The sequence below is a fragment of the Pseudophryne corroboree genome, chromosome 8 (assembly GCF_028390025.1).
Source record: "Pseudophryne corroboree isolate aPseCor3 chromosome 8, aPseCor3.hap2, whole genome shotgun sequence".
NCBI classification, from domain to species: Eukaryota; Metazoa; Chordata; class Amphibia; order Anura; family Myobatrachidae; genus Pseudophryne; species Pseudophryne corroboree.
Window position 1 is genome coordinate 236,284,714 of NC_086451.1, and position 21,913 is coordinate 236,306,626.

A 21,913-nucleotide genomic window follows, 5' to 3' on the forward strand; every position below is an offset into this window, starting at 1 on the left:
CGCTGTAGCTGTACCGGCTGTTCTTATCATAACAGCGCCTCGCACGTCTGTCCCCCCGGCCCTCCCACAGCAGCAGAAGCTCCTCTCCCAGCTTTCACAAGAACTGCAGTCGCGCACAAGTGCCATGCCTTTCTGGAGGTGAGTGCTGGAGGGACCGCGGGCTTACTGTACACGTAACTGGAGACAATGGAGGTGAGGTGCCCCCTTTAAAGCAGGAGCCCGGCGGCAGCCGACTCCGTTGCCTCCCAGAGTTCTGCCTCTGCTGTGGGGGCATGTGTGTATCTGGCACTGTGGGGGCATGTGTATCTGGCACTGTGGGGGCATATTTGTATCTGGCACTATTGGGGGCATATGGCACTGCATTATTGGGGTCTTATGTGTATCACGCCCCCATTTTCATTGGCCATGCACCATGTGGCATGTGGCCACACCCAAAAACGCGCCCACACAATACCACTAAGATTTTTTCCTACAGTACTTGCACCACTGAGTAGTGCGCTGTACTGCACTTCTTTGCACTACTATTTGATTATACTACCTGGCCTTGGGTGGCGTTGCCTCCTCAGCCAGTCCAGGCACTGCTGATGTCTCCTCAGTGTTATAAGAATCACTGTGTGGGCGTAATATGTAAAGGGAACTGCTACTGTGTGGGAATGATGTGTATAAGCCTTACTACTGTGTAGCATAATTTGAATTAGGGGAACTATTGTATGGTCATGCCCCTTTCCCACAAGATCATGTCCCTTTTTTGCACATGCACCTTCCCTATATCAAATATGGGGGGCGCCAGTACCTTACTTTGCCTGGGGCACCCGGACCCCTAGTTACACCCCTGCCTATCTGCACCAGAATCGCACCCTTTAGTTGTTGATAACTCGCTGCCTGGTCTTCGGACATATTCACATAGGCACGCTGTACACATTGTCAAATAAGGGCCAGTTATGCCACCCTCTCCTCTGTTGGCCACTTAAGCTGAGTCGCTGTTCTTTTAAATGACAACATAAACACCTTGATGCCCATTTATGGGTGTCATCTTTTGCATGATAGCAGCTGTCGAAGCTGACTGAATTCTGCCCGCATCAGTCTATTGCTCCCCACTCGGGCATCAGTGACGGCTAGCATTGGCCCTACTGAGCCTGCTGCATGGCCTCCACAATAGTTAAGGCCCACAGGATTTTCTCCATCTTGCTAGCTGAGCTGATGGGATAGCAAAATTGGGCCTCCCTTTTCACACACCAGAAGCCAAGTTTCTGACACTTGTAGGGGTAAATTTACTAAAGATATTGTTTATTACAAGTGGAGATATTGCCCATAGCAACCAATCAGATTCTACTCATCATTCATCTAGCACCTTTTAGAAGATAATAGCTAAAATCTGATTGGTTGCTATGGGCAACATTTCTACTTCTAACAAAAAAGCAATATACCCCATAGAGTAAGCTGCCAGTGGCTAATGCACAACGAACAACAACCACCAACAAACAAAAAAACATAACCATCCCCATTAACTGGGTTTACACTGCAGTGTTCCCCCTATAAATTTGTGAGTGCAGGGCGCCGGTCTGTGGGAAAACTTGTGAACGTGTCTGAAAAGGGGGCATGTCTATGTAAATAGGGGGAGTGGCTCTAAAACCTCATTAAAGTGGGTGGTGTGGTCCCCACAGAAGTCACTAAAGGGGGCGTGGGCGGCCGTCGGAGTCACTAAAGGGGGCATACGCAACACCTTTTGAGGTGTTGGGCTTTCCCCAAGCACTTTCCTGTAGCATGAATGGATGCCATGCATATATACATGCTTGGAGAGCAGGAAGCGGGCAGGTTGTTTCAGCAGGGCGCGGCAGAAAGGGCAGGGTGGATTTTACCCTTAAAAAAAAAATAGGACTACGAGAAAAGGATTTACCGGTAGGTAATTAAAGTCCTATTTTCTCTTACGTCTTAGAGGATGCTGGGGTCCATTTTAGTACCATGGGGATGTACCAAAGCTCCCAGTATGGGCGGGAAAGTACTAATGTTCCTGTAGAACTGACTGACCAAACTGAAGGTCATCAGCAGCCAAGGTGTCAAACCTGTAAAACTTAGCAAACGTGTTTTCCCCTGACCAAGTAGCTGCTCTGCAAATTTGCAATGCCGAGACACCCCGGGCAGCCGCCCAGGAAGAACACACGTTCCTTGTAGAGTGGGCCTTTGCCGAACTCGGTAACGGCAATCCTGCCATGGAATAAGCGCGCTGAATGGTTCCTCTGATCCAGCGCGCAATAGTCTGCTTAGAAGCAGGACCCCCAATCTTGTTGGGGTCATAGAGGACAAACAAAGATTCTGTTTTCCTTATCCGAGCCGTTCTTGCAACATAAGTCCTCAACGCTCTGACGACATCCAAGGACTTTTGAAACGGCTGAGGTGTCAGAAGCCACTGGCACCACCACAGGTTGGTTGATATGGAAATAAGACACAACCTTTGGAAGAAAATGCTGACGCGTCCGCAGTTTAACTCTAGCTTCATGAAAAATCAAATAAGGACTCTTGTGTGACAGAGCCCCTAATTCAGACACTCGTCTGCCTGAGGCCAAGGCCAACAGCATGACCACTTTCCAAGTGAGAAACTTCAACTCTACATCTTGTAGAGGCTCAAACCAGTCCGATTTAAGGAACTGCAACACCACATTAAGATCCCATGGTGTCGCAGGAGGCACAAAGGAAGGTTGGATGTGCAGAACCCCCTTCACAAACGTCTGGACCTCAGGAAGGGAAGCCAACTGTTTCTGAAAGAAAATGGACAAGGCCAAAATTTGGACCTTGATAGACCCTAATCTCAAGCCAGCATCGACACCCGCCTGTAGAAATAGAAGACGTCCTAATTTAAACTCCACCGCAGGAGACTTCTTGGATTCACACCAAGTTACATATTTTCTCCAAATACGATGGTAATGTTTGGACGTTACCCCTTTCCTGGCCAGAATAATTGTGGGAATGACTTCATTGGGAATACCCTTACGGGCAAGGATCTGGCACTCAACAGCCATGCCGTCAAGCGCAGCCGCGGTAAGTCTTGATAAACAAATGGCCCCTGCTGAAGCAGGTCCTCGCGAAGAGGAAGAGGCTGAGGATCTTCCAGTAATAACTCTTGAAGATCTGGATACCAAGCCCTCCTTGGCCAGTCTGGAGCAATGAGAATTGCTCGAACCCTTGTTCTTCTGATGAGCATGAGAACTTTTGGTATTAGTGGAAGCGGTGGGAACAGATACACCGACTGAAAAACTCACTGGGTCACCAGTCCATCCACTGCTATTGCTTGTGGGTCTCTCGACCTGGAACAATATTTCTGAAGCTTCTTGTTGAGACGTGATGCCATCATATCAAAGACTTCTGGGTGGAGGCCCCATTCTCCTGGATGGAGATCGTGTCTGCTGAGGAAGTCTGCTTCCCAGTTGTCCACTCCTGGGATGAAAATTGCCGACAGAGCTTTTGCATGTCTTTCTGCCCAGAGGAGTATCTTTGTCACCTCTGCCATTGCCGCTCTGCTTTTTGTTCCACCCTTGCGGTTTATGTAAGCTACTGCCGTTACAATGTCTGACTAGATCTGTATGGGACGACCTTGAAGAAGGTGTGCCACTTGATGAAGGCTGCTGTACACAGCTCTCAATTCCAGAATGTTTATGTGAAGGAGTACTTCTTGACTTGACCATCAACCTTGGAAGTTTTCCTCTTGTGTGACTGCTCCCCAACCTCGGAGGCTTGCATCTGTGGTCACCAGGATCCAAGTCTGAATCCCGAACCTGCGTCCCTCCAGGAGGTGAGAACTTTGAAGAAACCACAAGAGTGAAATTCTGGCTTTTGTTGACAGGACTATCCTTCGGTGCATGTGTAGGTGCGATCTGGACCACTTGTCCAGTAGGTCCCCTTGGAAAACCCTGGTGTGGAATCGGCCAAATTGTAGAGCCTCGTAGGCCGCTACCATCTTCCCCAGCATTCTGATGCACTGATGAATCGATACGCGTGCTGGTTTTAAAACTTATTTGACCATTCTCTGGATCTCCAGAGCCTTTTCCACCGGTAGGAATACTTTCTGTGCTTCCGTGTCCAATATCATTCCCAAAAATGATAACCTCATTTGGGTTCCAATTGTGATTTTGGAAGGTTTATCATCCAACCGTGCTGTTGAAGAACCGTCAGGGAAAGTGCAATGTTCTGCACAAGTTTCTCCCTGGATCTCGCTTTTATGAGGAGATCGTCCAAGTATGGGATGACTTTGACTCCTTTCTTGCGAAGAAGAACCATCATCTCCGCCATCACCTTGGTGAATATTCTCGGAGCCATGGAGAGCCCGAAAGGTAATGTTTGGAACTGGTAGTGGCAGTCCTGTACCGCAAACCTCAGGTATGTCTGATGCAGCGGGTAGATGGGAACATGTAAATAAGCATCTTTGATGTCCATCGATACCAAAAATTCCTTTTCCTCCAAGCTGGAGATCACCGCTCTCAGGGATTCCATCTTGAATTTGAACCTTTTCAAATAAAGGTTCAGAGTCTTTAGGTTTAAAATTGGTCTGACCGAGCCATCTGGTTTCGGCACTACAAACAGGCTTGAATAAAACCCTTTTTCCTGTTGTGACCCAGGAACTAAGGAAATTACATTGTCTTGACATAATTTCTGTATTGCGTTCAGCGCTTTTGCTCTGTCCTGAACAGAAGCTGGTAAGGCTGATTTGAAAAATCGGCATTGGGGAAGGTCCTGAAATTCTAATTTGTGCCCTTGGGATACTATCTGCAATACCCAAGGATCCAGATCTGAGTGAACCCAGACCTGGCTGAAAGACAGTAGACGTGCCCCCACCCGATCGTACTCCCGCAGGGGAGCCCAGCGTCATGCTGAGGTTTTAGCAGAAGTAGCTGTTGACTTCTGCTCCTGCGAGCCTGATGGTGTTGTAGATTTTTTACCTCTTCCTAGCCCTCTTCCTGCGAAGAAGGGGGCACCCTTTGCCTTTTTGGACTTGTTGGGTCGAAAGGATTGCATCGTATGAGAATGAAATCCTTTCCTAGGTGGAGCAGCTGCGGAAGGCAGAAATGCTGACTTGCCTGATGTAGTTGTTGAAATCATGGCATCCAGCTTGTCTCCAAAGAGGGCTTCTCCATTGTAAGGAAGCGCCTCAATATTCTTTTTTGATTCCGCATCAGCATTCCATTGGCGGATCCACAGCGCCCTGCGGGATGAAATCGCCATAGCGGAGGATCTTGAACTCAGCAACCCATTATCCTTCATAGCTTCAACTAAGTAACCTGCAGCATCTTTGATATGGCCGAGAGTTAGGACTGTTTCATCCCTGTCAACTGTGTCTATGTTGTTAACAAGCAAGTTATCAGACCATTTTTCCACAGCGTTACCTACCCATGCACAAGCAATGATGGGCCTGAGCACCGTTCTGTTAGCCGTATATATGGATTTTAGTGTTGTTTCTAATTTACGATCAGCTGGATCTTTTAATGAGGCTGAAACAGGGGCAGGCAAAACTATTTTCTTAGACAGCCGAGAAACTGAGGTGTCTATCATTGGGGGTGTCTCCCATTTGTGCCTGTCTTCCTCAGGGAAAGGGTACGCTACAAGTATCCTTCTGGGAAGGGTAAATTTCTTCTCAGGGTTAGCCCAGGATTCTTCAAAGAATGAATTCAAATCCTTTGAAGGAGGAAAAGTCACAACCTGCTTTTTATTTAATTTAAAATAATCCTTTTCCTCTGGGACCAGTGTTGTTTCAGGAAACTCCAACACTTCCTTTATAGAAATTATCATACACTGTATGCTTTTGGCTAATTTGGGGTCTACCCCTCTCAAATCCCCAGTGTCGACGTCAGAGCCGAAATCTGTGTCTGTGTCCCCTTGCATTATCTGGGCCAGAGACCTTTTCTGGGAACTGGATGGGACCCGAGTGGATGATATGGAGAGGTCAGTAAACAGTGCATCCTCCACAGACTGCCTCCAATATTTGGTCTGTTGTTCAGACTCAGAGAATTTCTTTGCAAGCATTGACATATTCTTTTGCAACATTCTCACCCACTCCGGCTCCTTCTGAGAGGGAAGGGCCACCACATTACCCTCTTGTGCATCTAAAAAAGGTTCTTCCTGGGAAGAACCACACACACACACACACACACACACACACACACACCCCTATCACACAGGGGAGCTATTGGGGACAGACCAACACTAAAGTCTGTCAGAGAGACACAGAGGGATCTGCCAGTCCACACACTGCGCCTTATTGTGAATTGTGGAAATATTACCCACTTACAGCGCATATACCAATAATAGGCCCACAAACCTAATTATAATGAACACTCTCTGCCCCTTCTATAACACCCTGTACTTGTATCAGCGTTGTCATGAGGAGAAACAGCGTCCAGGAGTTTCACACTGGAGTTTCTGCAGGAGAAAATGGCACCCAGTGAGTGTTCTGGCAAGTCTGAGGAGAAGCCCCGCCCTTCAGCCTCAGCAATGTAATATTTATAATGGCTGGGGATGGCACATCAGTGGCTGTACCTGTATGTGCCCTTTTTGCCAGTGAGAGTAAGGTTTTAAAACATGCCCTCAGAGCGCGCACCCCCCCCTGCGCGCTCTGCACCCTTGTGCTGAGAGACATGGCGTGCAGCGTCCCTCCGCTGTGCGTGTACCTGTATGCCGCCAACGATGACCGGAGGATCCCCTCTCTGCACGACTCCGGTAATATACTCACCAGCCTTCTGACTTCTGGCTCTGTTAGGGGGTGGCGGCAGTGCTGTGGGAGTGAATGCTGGCCAGGCTTGGGTTGTATTCAGTACACTTCAGGAGCTAATGGTGTCCTGTCAGCGGAAACAGAACCATTAACTCATTGAGAAGTTGGTTCCTACTCCCCCCCCCCCCCCCTAAGTCCCACGAAGCAGGGAAGCTGTTGCCAGCAGCTTCCCTGTAAAATAAAAAAACCTAAGAGTCTTTTTCCAGCAAAGCTCTGTAGAGCTCCACTGGTGTGCATCCAGTCTCCTGGGCACATTTTCTAAACTGAGGTCTGGAGGAGGGCATAGAGGGAGGAGCCAGTGCACACTGTTGAAAAGTCTTAAAGTGCCAAAGGCTCCTGCGGAACCGTCTATACCCCATGGTACTAAAATGGACCCCAGCATCCTCTAGGACGTAAGAGATAAAATAAAAAATCGGGCATTGCACGGCATGACATACTGCTAAAACAGCCTAGCATGAACACGACATGGATTACACACAGAAACTATTTCTCCTTAACTGTCCTGTGCACACCTAATTACACCACACTCATGCTTGCAGGGCACAAAGGGAGATAAAAAAAAAATACTTTATTTTTTAAAACTGAAACACACTTGCAAATAAACTGATTTTACTGGCCGATTAACCCCACTAACCCAGCAGTGTAGAGCTTGATCTCTGCCATGCGGAACATGACTGACAGAAGGATACCATGAATGAGACCTCTGGTCTGCTTAGTAAGATGGCTCTTTTATTTTTTCACAGTTACATTGTGGCACAACATTTGAAACACTCCACAGCTTCCTGACACTAGCTGAACCAACCAGCCCTAGCTATCATTCGGCTGCTATTCAGCATTGGAAAGCCCCGCCCACCAGATCCCACAGTCCCTTCATCCTCGTCACACATCCCAGACCAATCACCTCTATGTAGTGCAAGTGTGTATGGAACAATTCCTGCAGGAAACAGCAAGACCCATATAATATGTTTGATTCTCCCAACTAGTTGGGCAAACCATTTTTTTGGCAGATTTTCTGCTGTGTGGGAGCAAACGGCTGATTTTCATTTGCTCCCACACACCGCCAGATGGCTGGTTGGAATGATATCTTTCTGATGTAGGGCCATTATAACATATAAGGTGAAGGACAGATATTCTACCACAAGAGCCTGGGGCTTAAAATTAACAGTCTATTGTAAGAAGTGGATATGATGTGATAGTGTTACATGGTCAAGGCCAGTGCCATTGGATGTGTACACCCTCTACACTATGAGCTCTATTGTCTCTCTAAACATGAAAAAATTCAATATATTGTGAGAAAATGAGAAAAAAAATAATAGGAATTTAATACTTACTGGTAATTCCTTTTGTCGAAGACCATAGTGGATACTGGGGAACAGTAGTTACACATGGGGTATAGATCGGGTCCGTAGGAACCTGGCACTTTAAGAAATCAACAGTGTGTGCTGGCTGCTCCCCTCTATGCCCCTCCTGCAGACTCAGTCTAGGAAAACTGTGGCCGAGGAGACGGACATACCGTGAGAGAAGGATATACACATAAACAGCGGTGAGGTACCGAACCAACACACAAATACAAAAGGATAGCAATGCTAACCAAAAAGAAGGTAGCAACGCTAACCAATAACAAGATTAACAAGGCCAATCAAACAAGGAACAGGGACAGCAACAGCAGACCCAACCAAGAACACTTACAATGAAGTAAGCAGGTAAAACGAAGCACTGAGGCGGGAGCCCAGTATCCACTACAGACTACAAGAGAAGGAATTATCGGTAGGTATTAAATTCCTAATTTCTCTAACGTCCTAGTGGATACTGGGGAACAGTAGTTACACATGGGGACATCCCAAAGCTCCCAGAACAGGTGAGAGAGTGCTGAGACCTCGCAAAACTGCTTGACCAACTGAAGGTCATTCCTGACCAAGGTGTCGAACCTGTAGAACATCATAAACGTGTTCGAACCAGACCAAGCAGCTGCACGGCACAACTGTAAAGTCGAGACACCGCCCAGGAAGAATCCACTGACCTAGTGAAGTGGGCCTGAATAGAACTCGGCAGCGGCAATGCTGCCGAAGAATAGGCTTGTGGAATGGTCAACCCGAGCCACCGAGCAATGGACTGCTTAGAAACAGGCCATCCAATCTCGCTAGCGTCATAAAGGACAAAAAGCGAGTCAGACCTCCGGTGATGAGCAGTCCTCATGACGTAAAACCAGAAAGCCCTCACATCGTCCAAGGACTTTGTAGCAACCGATGTGTCAGACAACATCGGAACCAGGATAAGTTGGTTAATGGGAAAGGCCGTTACCACTTATGGCAAAAACCTGCGGGCGAGTCCTGAGCTCCAACCCATCTTTGTGAAATATCAAAAACGGGCTCTTACAAGAGAAGGCCCCCAATACCGAAACACATCTTGCCGAGGCCAACGCCAGCAACATGACAGTCTTCCACGTTAGATACAGATGGGTCCACGGTTATCTTGGCTAGTTTGCTGCACCTAGGCACAACATTGTTTATTAACATAAACCCTTCATCTATTGTTCTCAGCTGCAATACAATACAGAGAACAATACAGCAGGGGATTAAGTCATTACAGCAGGGGATTAAGTCCGACTGCCCAGTCTCAATTAATCCTATTAAAGGGCAAGATAAACATGGACCCATCTGTATTTTAATTCCATCCTGTGTAAGGGTCTAAACCAATCCGACTGGAGAAAATTCAAGACTACACTTAGATCCCACGGAGCCGTGGGAGGGACGAAGGGTGGTTGAATGTGAAGAACCCCCTTCAGAAAAGTCGGCACTTCCGGCAAAATAGCAAGCTGCTCTTGGAAGAAGATGGAGAGAGACTAAATCTGGGCTACGACGGAGCCCAACCTTAGGCCCTTATCCACTCCTGCTGGCAGGAAGAGTAGGAAAAAAAACAACCAAGTCGAAACTCTGCAGGGGCATATCTTTTACCTTCACACCAGGAGACATATTTCTGCCAGAGACATTGTAGAGTTTTGACGTGACCACCCTCCGAGCCTGGACCCTCGTGGAAATCACCTAGGAGGGGAGACCTTTTCTGGCTAGAATCACCCTTTCAACCTCCAAGCCGTCAAACGAAGCCCCTGTAAGTCTGGAGAGACGAATGATCCTTGTTAAAAAAGGTCACTGAGCAGCCAGGGTTCCTCCAGAAATATGGTCAGGAGGTCTGCATACCAGGCCTGTCGAGGCCAATCCGGGGCAATCAGAACTGCCTGAACGCATTCCCTTTTGAGTGTTTTAAGAATTCTTGGAATGAGAGGGATTAGAGGAAACAGGAAAACGAACTGGAAAGTCCATGGTACCGTCAGAGCGTCCACTGCTGCAGCCTATGGATTTCTTGTTCTGGAACAGAAACGATGGAGCTTCTTGTTGAGATGAGAAGCCAACAGGCCTATCTGCAGATAGCCCCACTGGTGAACCAGCTGTTGAAACACTGGAGGATGAAGGCCCCATTCCCCCAGATGGAGGACGTGCCTGCTGAGGAATTCCGCTTCCCAGATGTCCACTCCTGGAATGTATATGACTGAGATGACCCTTGCGTTGGCCTCCGCCCATAGGAGTATACTTGACACCTCTCGCATTGCTGATGCACGAGAAGAGAGGAAGCCAGCAGAAGGGCATTGTAAATCACCCTAAGTTCCAGTACATTTATTGGAAGTGCAGATTCCTGAGTTGACCACTTCCCCTGGAATTGGGCACCTTGGGTCACTGCCCCCCAACCTCGGAGGCTGGCATCCTTTGTCAGCAGAGATCCATGACTGGGGACAGAAACTTCGACCTGCCACAAGGTGAGGGACTTGTAGACACCCCAACAGGGAAATCCGTGCTATCGGCAACAGAGACACCAGCTGGTGCATGTGTAGGTGAGACCCTGACCACTTGTTCAGTAAATCCAGTTGGAAAGGGCGGGCATGGAACCTGCTGTACTGGATTGCTTTGTATGAGGCCACCATCTTGCCCAGTAGACGAATGCAAAGGTGGACCGAGATCCTGCGAGGTTTGAGGACCGAGTGAAACATAGCTTGGATTGCCAAGGCCTTGTCCATGGTAAGGTATACTGTCTGCGATACTGTGTCCAGTATCAGTCCTAGGAAATGAATTGTCTGTGACTGTTCCAGGTGAGACTTCAGGAGATTTAGGATCCACTCGTGGCCCGTAAGCAGACATGTAGTCAAATCTATCATGTGTAGCAGACATTCTCTGGACGCAGCTTTTATCACGAGATTGTCCAAATAGGGAACAATGTTCACTCCTATCGTGCAGCAGCATCTCTGCCATGACTTTTGCGAACACCCTTGGAGCTGTGGAAAGACCAAAGGGTAACGCCTGAAATTGGAAGTGACAGTCCAGTATAGCAAACCTGAGCTAAGCCTGATGAGGAGGCCCTATGGGGATGTGTAGATATGCATCCTTGTTATCCAAGGATACCAGGAACTCCCCTTCCTCCAAACCGTAGATCACCACCTGTAGGGATTCCATCTTGAACTTGAACACACAAAGGTATGGGTTCAGAGAACAAGGGTTTATTAGTGGGCGTACCTAACCTGTAGAGTTACCTAACAGAGTTGAATAAAAACCCCTGTTGAGAGACACGGCAGGCACTGTAACGATAACCCCTGTTAGCAGCAGCATTTGTATGGCATCTTGCAAGGTAACCCTTACCATGGGTGAAGCTGGCAAGCTTGACTCGAAGAGTTTGAGAGGGGGTAGCACTTGAAATTCCAACCGGTACCCTTGTGATATGAAGTACCTCACCTAAGGGTCCTGGCAGGATTTCGCCCCCACATGGGCGAAGTGTTGAAGGCGAGCATCTACCTAAAAGTCGCCTTGCAGATGGGGCCATCTGACATGCAGAGGGGTCAGTGGAGGATGATCCAGAGGTCTGGTCCAGGGATGCAGTAGCTGCGAGCTTACGGGACTTACCTCTGTAGTCTCAAGAAGAATTTGAGGCACCTCTGGTTCCGACCCTGACTCTGACCACCCAAAAGGACTGCAGAAAAGGCTCGGGATAGGGACGTCTAACAGGAGGCGCAGCAGACGGCAGATAGGTGGACGTCCCCGCCATTGCCTGAAGAACCAAACTGTTCAGTACATCCCCAAATAAGGTCTTGCCTGCATAAGGAAGAATCTCTACGCCTTTTGGAATCAGCATCCGCTGACCACTGCCGCAGTCCCAAGGTCCTGCGGGCCGAGGTCTCCATAGCCGTGGCACAGCCATTGATGAGACACTATTTTTTTTAAATGTATTTAATAGTCTCACTCATAAAGTTAGCAGCATCTTCGATATGACACAGTAGTGTCATGACGTTTTCCTGAGGGAGAGAGTCAAGGTCATGTATATTAGCAGACCATTTAACCATGGCCCTTGAAATCCAAATGCGTGCAATAGTGGGTCTTTGAGCAACGCCCACCACAGTATATATGGATTTGAGAATAGTCTCAATTTACGGTCAGTAGGGTCCTTGAGGGAGATAGCCCCCGGCACAGGTAATACCAATTTACGTGACAGTCTGGACACTAACGTATCCACCACCACTGGAAATACTCAAAGGATTTTGCTTGAATATTTTGTGAGGATTGACCTTTGCCTCCCTGTAGAGTGAGTTTAACTCCTTATAGACAGGGAAGGTAGCTGAGGATTTTTGTTTATATTAAAATATAATTCCTCTTCTGGGTCTGATTCCTTATCCGGTATGTTGAGTATATCCTTAATGGAATAACTCAGTGCCTCAACACCCAGGGACAGAGCATTGTCATATTCCATGTCAATATCCCCCTCATCCAGATCTGGTAATTCAGTATCAGAGGCATATTGGAGAATCTGTGGAAGTGAGCGTATATGTGAGACCAACAGAGGGGGCTGAAGAACCTGTCTGATGTCAGCAGGCTTAATAATCATATTATCCACAGACTGTACATGAGGACTGTCGCTCTAGTCTAGTTATGGACAACTCTGTATTTATGTTATGAATCATGTCTAATTTTACGGATTCTAACCATTCTGGTTCCTGCATACTACTACCCTGAGAAGGTATGGAGCATTGATCACACATAAGAGACCCGTATGGTGAGGTAAACCTAGTACTACATGAAGGACACACAAGTCATTGCAGAAACACAGTTAAGAGAAATACAGTGCAGTGACAACACAACGGTGAGACAGCACCCGCACCCCAGACAACCCCACTGGAGTGACACAGGGAGGAATTTTGACCAGCACACAATATCCAGACAATCTGGAAATAAATAAAGATAACAATAGATGCAGCAGCGAATCCCCTCTGATATGCTTCCCCTTCGGTATAACCCCTGGTACCAGTATTATTGGTGGACAGCAGGGTCTGTGGAGGAGCATTGTTATGCAGCCTTTCAGTCAGCAGCAGCTGGAATCATGCCTTTTTACCGCTTGTCCCACTCTCCGGGAAGCCCCGCCCCTTCAATGGCCCACCTCCCTACAGTTATTTTTATACTGGCTACACGTTTTACACCAACAACGGTTTAATAATAATAATGGAAGTTTTCACTTTCCTCATATCACCAATGTTTGGGTCCGCGGCAGGCACTGAAGATCGCAACCCGTGACTGTCGTGCCCTTTAGCCACCACATGACACCGGAGACCCGCTAACCGGGACCCCGGTGTAAACACTCACCGCACCGGTCGTCTTTTTCAGCATCGGATTGGGGGTTGCGGCGCGCTGCCGGCCTGGGCACACACAGTATGGTATGTGAAACAGAGCCTCAGAAGCTTAATGTCCTGTCAGCGGGGATTACGGAGCCATTAACCCTCAGGAGGTTGGTCCGGTCCCCTTCCCTGAGTCCCACGACGCAGGCAGACTGGTTGCCAACCAGTACTACCTGAAAATAGCAAACTAAATAACATTTCTGAAGAAAACTCTCTGAAGCTCCAGAGGAATGCACCCGACTCCTTGGGCACATTTTTCTAAACTGAGTCTGCAGGAGGGGCATAGAGGGGAGGAGCCAGCACACACTGTTGATTTCTTAAAGTGCCAGGCTCCTACGGACCCGATCAATACCCCATGTGTAACTACTGTTCCCCAGTATCCACTAGGACGTTAGAGAAAATGTTTTAATACTTATAATTCCTGAATGTGTGGATGTGAATACTGCTTTCCTGTTAAATGGAGAGTGACACTCTTTTATCAAATAAAGACACTGGAGGGTTGACACTCTTTGGGACTGGGAGGGGGAATTGGGGTTTGCACCCTGTCCTAGCAACCCACTATTGACACAAAAGTTGGTGTCCTGCTTCATTGTTTGTGGTTCCTCCATAATTTACGTGTTTATGAAAAATCTTGCTCTCCCCATCAGACTTCTCCACGTTAGACAATCCAACATACTCCTTAAATACCCTGCAGATTTCCCCACATGTCTGCAAACCACCTCACATGCCCCTTAAATTCCAATTACATCACCATATGCACTCAGTGTTACCACATGCCCCATACTGACCATGAAACTTCACATTTAATTATACCTCCCTAGATTCCCCTTTAAATGCACTTCAAAGCTCCCCATACTGTATGCCATTGAACCATCCCATATGTCCCTTAAATACTCTTCAGATTCCCCCAAATGTCATCAGACCATTCCACATTCCCCATAAATACCCATCAGATCCCCCCCAAAATGCCCTTAGACTTAATTGCATGCTTTTAATTTGCCCATAGTATCCTCTACCTGCCATCAGACCTCCTTACAAAATTAGACAGACACACAAAGTGGTGGAAAGGGACAGACAAACAGAGGATGCATCTTCCATAGAAATACTGCAATTAATGTAATAGCAAATGTTACAGAAATACCTGTTTTAGAACAAACTCTCTAATTTGGAAATGTGTTTTATATGCAGTATCTACAGTAAGGTCCATTTTCCATACTACTTAATTAAAACAAATGGAACTTACCACAGCAACAGACAACACTATTACCAAGTGTTATCCTCATACATGACTTACTTGCAAAGTGTATCTTCAGTATGAGCATACTGTATGAAGTAGCAAAGCTCTCCAGGAGCTTCTCAGTGGAGGAAAAGCAGAGGTACTTCCCGTGCACTGTGGACAGGAAGACATACCTGGATGTACTCTATAAAGACAGATATATGGGAATAGACAGCATGCAGCCAACTGTGTAGAGGAATTGGACCGATCCCACAGTCACATACAGCATAAATTAAGCTAGGATTTTTCTCACCTGAGGCAAAGAGCTGGCTTGGCGCTCCCCCCAGTAGATATGGCCACTATATAATTCAGAGAACATCACAGTGATCTCCATAAAAAACACAGAGCATCGCAGTGACTGCAGTATAATTCAGAGAACTTTACAGTGGCCGCTATATAATGTAGAGAACATCACAGTGGCTGCTTAGTATATAGAGAACATCAGTAATTTCCATGCAATACAGAGCGCATAATTGAACACCATACAATACAAAGAGCATCACTGACCACCATATAATACAGACAGAATCACTGATCACAATATAACACAAAGAACATCACAATGACAGCCATATAATACAGATTATCAGTGACTACAGTATAATGAAATAGCATCAGTGACCGCCATATAATACAAGAGCATATGTGACTGCCATATATTACAAAGAGCATCAGTGACCATCATATAATAAATACTGCATCACTGGCTATCATATAATATAAAAAGCATCAGTGGTTACCATATACAACAAAGAGCATTCATAACAGCCATGTAATACAGATGAGTATTTTTGATTTTACAATATTATTCCCTCATCAATAGTTAAACCTTCCTCAAAAACTACTAAGTACATCAGCTTCATTAATGTACTTAAAATATTGAACCTTTTTACAAAAATTCTTTCAAAATCCCTATTATTAATCAGCCCTAACATATAATGAAATAATTCCATTATTGTACATTAATCCCCAAATTATATCCCTCAGTCTCATACAAACTGTTTCTTTTAGTTAGATACATTAAAGCATTAACCCATTACCCCTTATTCGTAATATTACCTACCATAACTACTCCTCCCCCATAACTTACTTGTTGGTGATGTCATCTCTTCCTTCTGTTGCAGCCACATAGTGTTAGGTAGCAGGAAGCAGCAGATTTTCAGGCAAGTCTGCTGTTAGTGAGAAGGAGGGACCATGCAGAGACAGGTGCTGTGCAGTCTATTGCTGCAGCGCTCGGCTCCTGGGAGGGCATTACCATATTATGACCACCTTCCCTCTCTGCTCCCAGATATCACAGCTGCACTGCTGGTGTCTAACTCCCTCCACCAGCCAGAGAATATGCTCCCACCTGCCCCGCTCCACTTGCTGTGTCCCTAGCAGCCAGCAATGATGCCTAAGAGGTGCATTAATTAAATGGCCTCATATCTTTGATTGGCTGTGCGCCAGCCTCGGTGGCACCCCGACATAAGCAGCAGATTGCCAACCATGTGACCAGATGCTGTCATGATGATGGGCCCTATTTTTAAGTGGAAGCTTGAAGCTATAGTCCCATCCACCCTATTGTTGATACAGCGATACAGCTTTGGTCAGCTCTCAGGTCATAATGAAAATACACTGTAAAGCTTTGTTCATTATACACTAACCATTTCAAATTGTTATCATTACAAGTATCTCACCAACTTTCCTGAACCAATGAGCCTCACTGATGCGTTTATCATGTTTTCCACTCCACATTGAAGGCTCTGCAAGTTTCTTGTGTGCTAAAGAAAGACAAAAGTACAATAAGCAAATCTTCTGTCAGTAAAAATATTGGGTCATATTCTGACCACAACCAAAAACCAGTGATCACTGGTGAACTTGAGAAAATAGGATTTTAATTACCTACCTGTAAATGCTTTTAGTGGATACTGGGGTCCATTTAGTACCATGGGGTATAGACGGGTTCACTAGGAGCCATGGTCACTTTAAGAAATTGATAATGTGGGCTGGCTCCTCCCTCTATGCCCCTCCTACCAGAATCAGTCTAGGAAACTGTGCCCGAGGAGACGGACATACTTTGAGAGAAGGATATAAAAGGATAGTGGTGAGATTCCGAACCAGCACACACAACAAGCGGAAAGCCAAGCTAACCAAACTTGAAACAGGTACAGCAATGGCTGAACCAACATTACTTAGCCAAGTAACAATGCTGGAAGAACGAAGCTCTGGGCGAGCGCCCAGTATCCTCTACGGACTACGAAAAAAGGATTTACCGGTAGGTAATTAAAATCCTATTTTCTCTTGCATCCTAGAGGATACTGGGGTACATTTAGTACCATGGGGATGTACCAAAGCTCCCAAACCGGGTGGGAGAGTGCTGAGGTTCCTGCAGAACTGACTGACCAAACTGAAGGTCCTCAGAGGTCAAAGTATCGAACTTGTAGAACTTAGCAAACGTGTTTGAATCTGACCAAGTAGCTGCTCGGCAGAGCTGTAAAGCCGCGACACCCCGGGCAGCCGTCCAGGAAGAACCCACCGACCTAATAGAGTGGGCCTGTACAGATTTTGGACATGGCAAACTTGCTGTGGAATAAGCATGCAAGATAGTAAGTCTGATCCAGCGTGCAGTTGTCTGCTTTGTAGCAGGACACCCAATCATATTGGGAACATACAGAACAAACATGAGTCAGCCTTTCTGTGACGAGCTGTTCTTTTCACATACACCTTCAAAGCCCTCACAACATCCAAAGACTTTGAAATAGCAGAGATGTCGGTGACAACCGGAACCACAATAGGTTGGTTGATGTGAAATGCAGACACCCCTTTAGGAAGAAATTGAGATGAGTTCTGAGTTAAGCTCTGTCCTCATGGAAATTTAAATAGAGAATTTTGTGAGACAAAGCCCCCAGCTCCGACACACGTCTTGCTGAAGCCAAGGCCAACAGTGTAACGGTCTTCCACGTAAGATGTTTTACGTCCACCTCCTGTAACGGTTCAAACCAGTCTGATTGGAGGAACTGCAGCACCACATTGAGATCCCAAGGTGCCGTGGGAGGCACAAAGGGAGGCTGGATGTGCAGAACACCTTTCAAGAACGTCTGGACCTCAGGGAGAGAAGCCAATTGTTTCTGAAAGAAAATGGACAAGGCCGAAATCTGAACTTTTATGGAGCACAGACACAGGCCCACATTCACGCCTGCCTGCAGAAAAAGCAGGAAATATCCCAGATGAAATTCCACCGCAGAATAATTTCTGCTCTCACACCAAGAGACATATTTCTTCCAGATACAATGGTAATGCTTAGACGTTACCCCGTTCCTGGCTTGGATCATAGGGGGTAATTCCAAGTTGATCGCAGCAGGAAATTTTTTAGCAGTTGGGCAAAACCATGTGCACTGCAGGGGGGCAGATATAACATGTGCAGAGAGAGATAGATTTGGGTGTGGTGAGTTCAATCGGCAATCTAAATTGCAGTGTAAAAATAAAGCAGCCAGTATTTACCCTGCACAGAAACAAAATAACCCACCCAAATCTAACTCTCTCTGCAAATGTTATATCTGCCTCCCCTGCAGTGCACATGGTTTTGCCCAACTGCTAAAAAATTTCCTGCTGCGATCAACTTGGAATTATCCCCATAGTCGGGATAACCTTGTTAGGGATCCCGCTCCTGGCTAGAATCAGCCGTTCAACTTCCATGACATCAAACGTAGTCGCGGTAAGTCCTGATAGACAAACAGGCCCTGTTGCAGAAGATCCTCGCGAAGAGGTAGAGGCCACGGATCTTTGAGGAGCATTTCTAGAAGGTCTGCGTACCATGCCCTTCTTGGCCAGTACGGAGCAATGAGTATTGCTTGAACCTTTTCCCTTTTTATTCGTTTCAGAATTCTTGGGATCAGAGGAAGTGGAGGAAACCCATACACCATCTGATAGACCCATGGAGTTGTCAGGGCATCTATCGCCACCGCCTGTGGGTCTCTCGATCTAGAACAATACCGCTTGAGATTCTTGCTGAGACAAGAGGCCATCATGACGATCTGTGGATATCCCCATCAACTTGTCAAGCACCTGAACACTTCCGGGTGAAGGCCCAACACCCCCGGGTGCAGTTCGTGTCTGCTGAGGAAGTCTGCTTCCCAGTTGTCTACTCCTGGAATGAAGACCGCTGACAATGCCACAGTGTTTCTTTCTACCCAGAGGAGAATTCTTGATACATCTGAAATTGCTGCTCTGCTTTTCGTTCCGCCCTGTCGGTTTATGTGCGTATGTGGAAGGATGACTTCCTGACATGACCATCTTTCTTGAAACTTCACCCCCTGTGTGACTGCTCCCCAACCTCTGAGGTTTGCATCTGTGGTTAACAGGATCCAGTCCTGAATTCCGAACCTCCGATCCTCGTCGAGGTTAGAAAACTGTAGCCATCACAGAAGGGGGATCCTGGCCTTTGGCGACAGATGGATCCTCTGGTGCATGTGAAGATGCAATCCCGACCATTTGTCCGTATTGAAGTGCCTCAAAAGAGGCCACCATTTTCCCCAGAAGGCGAATGCACAGATGCACCGACACCCGGGTTGGCTTCAGGACATCCCGAACGAACGACTGGATTACCAACGCCTTTTCCAATGGAAGGAACACCTTTTGTGACTCCGTGTCCAGTATCATTCCCAGGAATGGGAGCCTCCGTTCTGGCTCTAGGTGAGATTTTAGAAGGTTCAGAATCCACCCGTGATCCTGGAGGAGCTTGATTGAGAGAGCAATGCTATCCAGCAGCCTCTCCCTGGACGGCGCTTTTTTCAGGAGATCGTCCAAGTACAGAATTATGTTCACTCCCTGTTTGCGGAGTAGAAACATCATCTCTGCCACCACCTTGGTGAACACCCTCAGTGCCATGAAGAGACCAAATGGCAGGGCTTAGAACTGGTAGTGACAGTCCTGCAGTGCAAACCGTAGATAAGCCTGATGAGGCAGCCAGATCGGAATGTGAAGGTATGCAACCTTGATATCTAGAGACACTAGGAATTCCCCCTCCTCCAGACCTGAGATCACCACTCTCAGAGACTCCATCTTGAATTGAACACTCGTAAGTATGGGTTCAAAGACTTGAGGTTCAGAATCGGTCTTACTGAACTGTCCGGCTTCGGTACTACGAAGAAATATGAATAGTACCCCTTGTTTAGTAGATGAGGTGGAACTGGAACAATGACCTGAGTCTATACCAGTTTTTGGATGGCATGCTGTAAAGTTATACTTGCCTTGTGAAACTGGCAAGCCTGATTTGAAGAATCTGTGAGGTGGGAGCTTTTGGAACTCCAGTCTGTAGCCCTGGGAAATAAGATCTATGACCAAAGGATCCTGGCACGAATTTTACCAGATGTGACTGAAGAATTGTAGTCAGGCTCCTACCTGACAGCCTTCCAGGCACTGCGGTCCACCGTCATGCTGACGTCTTTGAGGAAGACAAGCCTGAGCTCTGTTCCTGAGCAGCTGCAGTTGCTGGTTTGCGTGGTTTACCTCTTGCATCGCTGAAGGACGTAGAAGCACCTCTGGATTTGCCCTCGAACTTGGCCATCCGAAAGGACTGTAACTTAGAAGCTGAATAGGTCTTCTTGGTTGGGGGAGCTGCGGAAGGAAGATACGTAGACTTATCTGCAGTAGCTGTGGAGAGCCATTTGTCTAGTTCATCTTCAAACAAGGCCTCTCCTGTGAGTGGTAGGCCTTCCACGCCTTTCCTGGAGTCCACGTTAGCAGTCCACTGGTGTAGCCACAAGCCCCTGAGGGCCGACACTGCCATAGCAGTGGTGCGTGCGTCACCTATTTCTTTTATGGCTTCTACCATAAAGTTCGCAGAGCCCTGTATATGCTGCAGGAGTAAGACAACCCCCCTAGATCAGGAATCCAACCCCTCAATTAGGTTACTTGACCATTTAGCAATGGCTTTAGTGATCCACGCACATGCAAGTGGGTCTTTGGGCCACCCCTTCAGCTGTGTACAATGATTTGAGTGTAGTCTCAATTTATGATCAGCCGTGCCTTTCAGGGAGGCTGCACCAGGAACAGGCAATACAATTTTACGTGACAGCCTAGAGACTGATGCGTCCACCATCAGTGGATTTTCCCATTTTTTCCTATCCTCCAGACGAAAAGGAAAAGATGAGAGCAACCTTTTTAGGGATCTGAAATTTCTTATCAGATTAACCCATGGTTCTTCGAACAGGGTATTCAATTCCTTTGAAACAGGAAAAGTAATTGAGGACTTCTTCTTTACATTAAAATAAGATTCCTCACACTCCTCTGACACTTTATCAGGAATATGCAGAACATCTCTGATAGCCTCTATAAGAGCCTCTATTCCCTGTGACAGAGCCGCACCCCCCCCCCCCCCTCCAAATCCACCTCACCCTCCTCCATGTCTGACCTGTCAGCGTCAGACTGCAGGATATGGGCCAAAGATCGCTTTTGCGGACAAAAGGGAGGGGATTGAGACGCTTTTTTGGGGACTGAGTCTCTTCATAAACTCACCCACAGTTTGTTTTAAGCATTGCTTCTCTTTCTCATTGCGGGACAATTTTGTAGAAAGAGTTCCATTAAGAGAATTAACCCACTTTGGTTCAGCCCTGCTAGTCTGTGAACCCTGAGTACCCAGTAGTGAGCCCCCCGGTGAAGAGGAACATTCTTGTGTACAAGAAACACACTCTTTCTTTGCCTGACATAAAGTAAATGTGACAGTACACACACACACACACAGGAAAAGGTTAAGCACAATTAACCCACAAAGAGCCTTTCAGGGAGACAGAGTTGTTTGGAGCCAGCCCCCAGCGCGCCCTTACCGCTAATGTCAAGCTTAGCTGGGTCGCAGACTAAGTACCCTGATAGGGGACTTAGTACGCTAGTAATCGCTCCCCCCCTGCTATGACATCCTGGTACCACTGAGGTAATTCGGAGTCACACTGGAGGAGCTGCGCGTCCCTGTCAGTCAGCGTTTGTGTCCACTGCAGAGGGAAAATGGCGCTGGTGAGCTGCTGGATCCTCTCATAGTGAAGCCCCGCCCTTTCAATGGCGCGCGGTCTTCCCGCTTTTTTATACTCGCTGAAGTAATCTTTGTGCTTAAAATGGAGCAGAACCGTTTTAAGGCTGTGTTTGCCAATTTAGGTACTGTGTACAGTGTACTGAGACGCAGTTGTGTACTGTGCATGGAGAC

At 47.0% G+C, this 21,913-nt stretch overlaps 1 protein-coding gene across 3 annotated transcripts in view; it reads right to left on the reverse strand.

Annotated features, from left to right (window-relative positions):
* TEX11 (testis expressed 11) overlaps positions 1–21,913 on the reverse strand; it is a 1,490,225-nt gene that overhangs the window by 288,451 nt on the left and 1,179,861 nt on the right. For all 3 annotated transcript variants that reach the window (XM_063937124.1, XM_063937125.1, XM_063937123.1), the window contains one exon: positions 16,416–16,499. In XM_063937124.1, the coding sequence (XP_063793194.1) occupies positions 16,416–16,499 (84 nt within the window). The remainder of the gene's footprint in view (positions 1–16,415; positions 16,500–21,913) is intronic.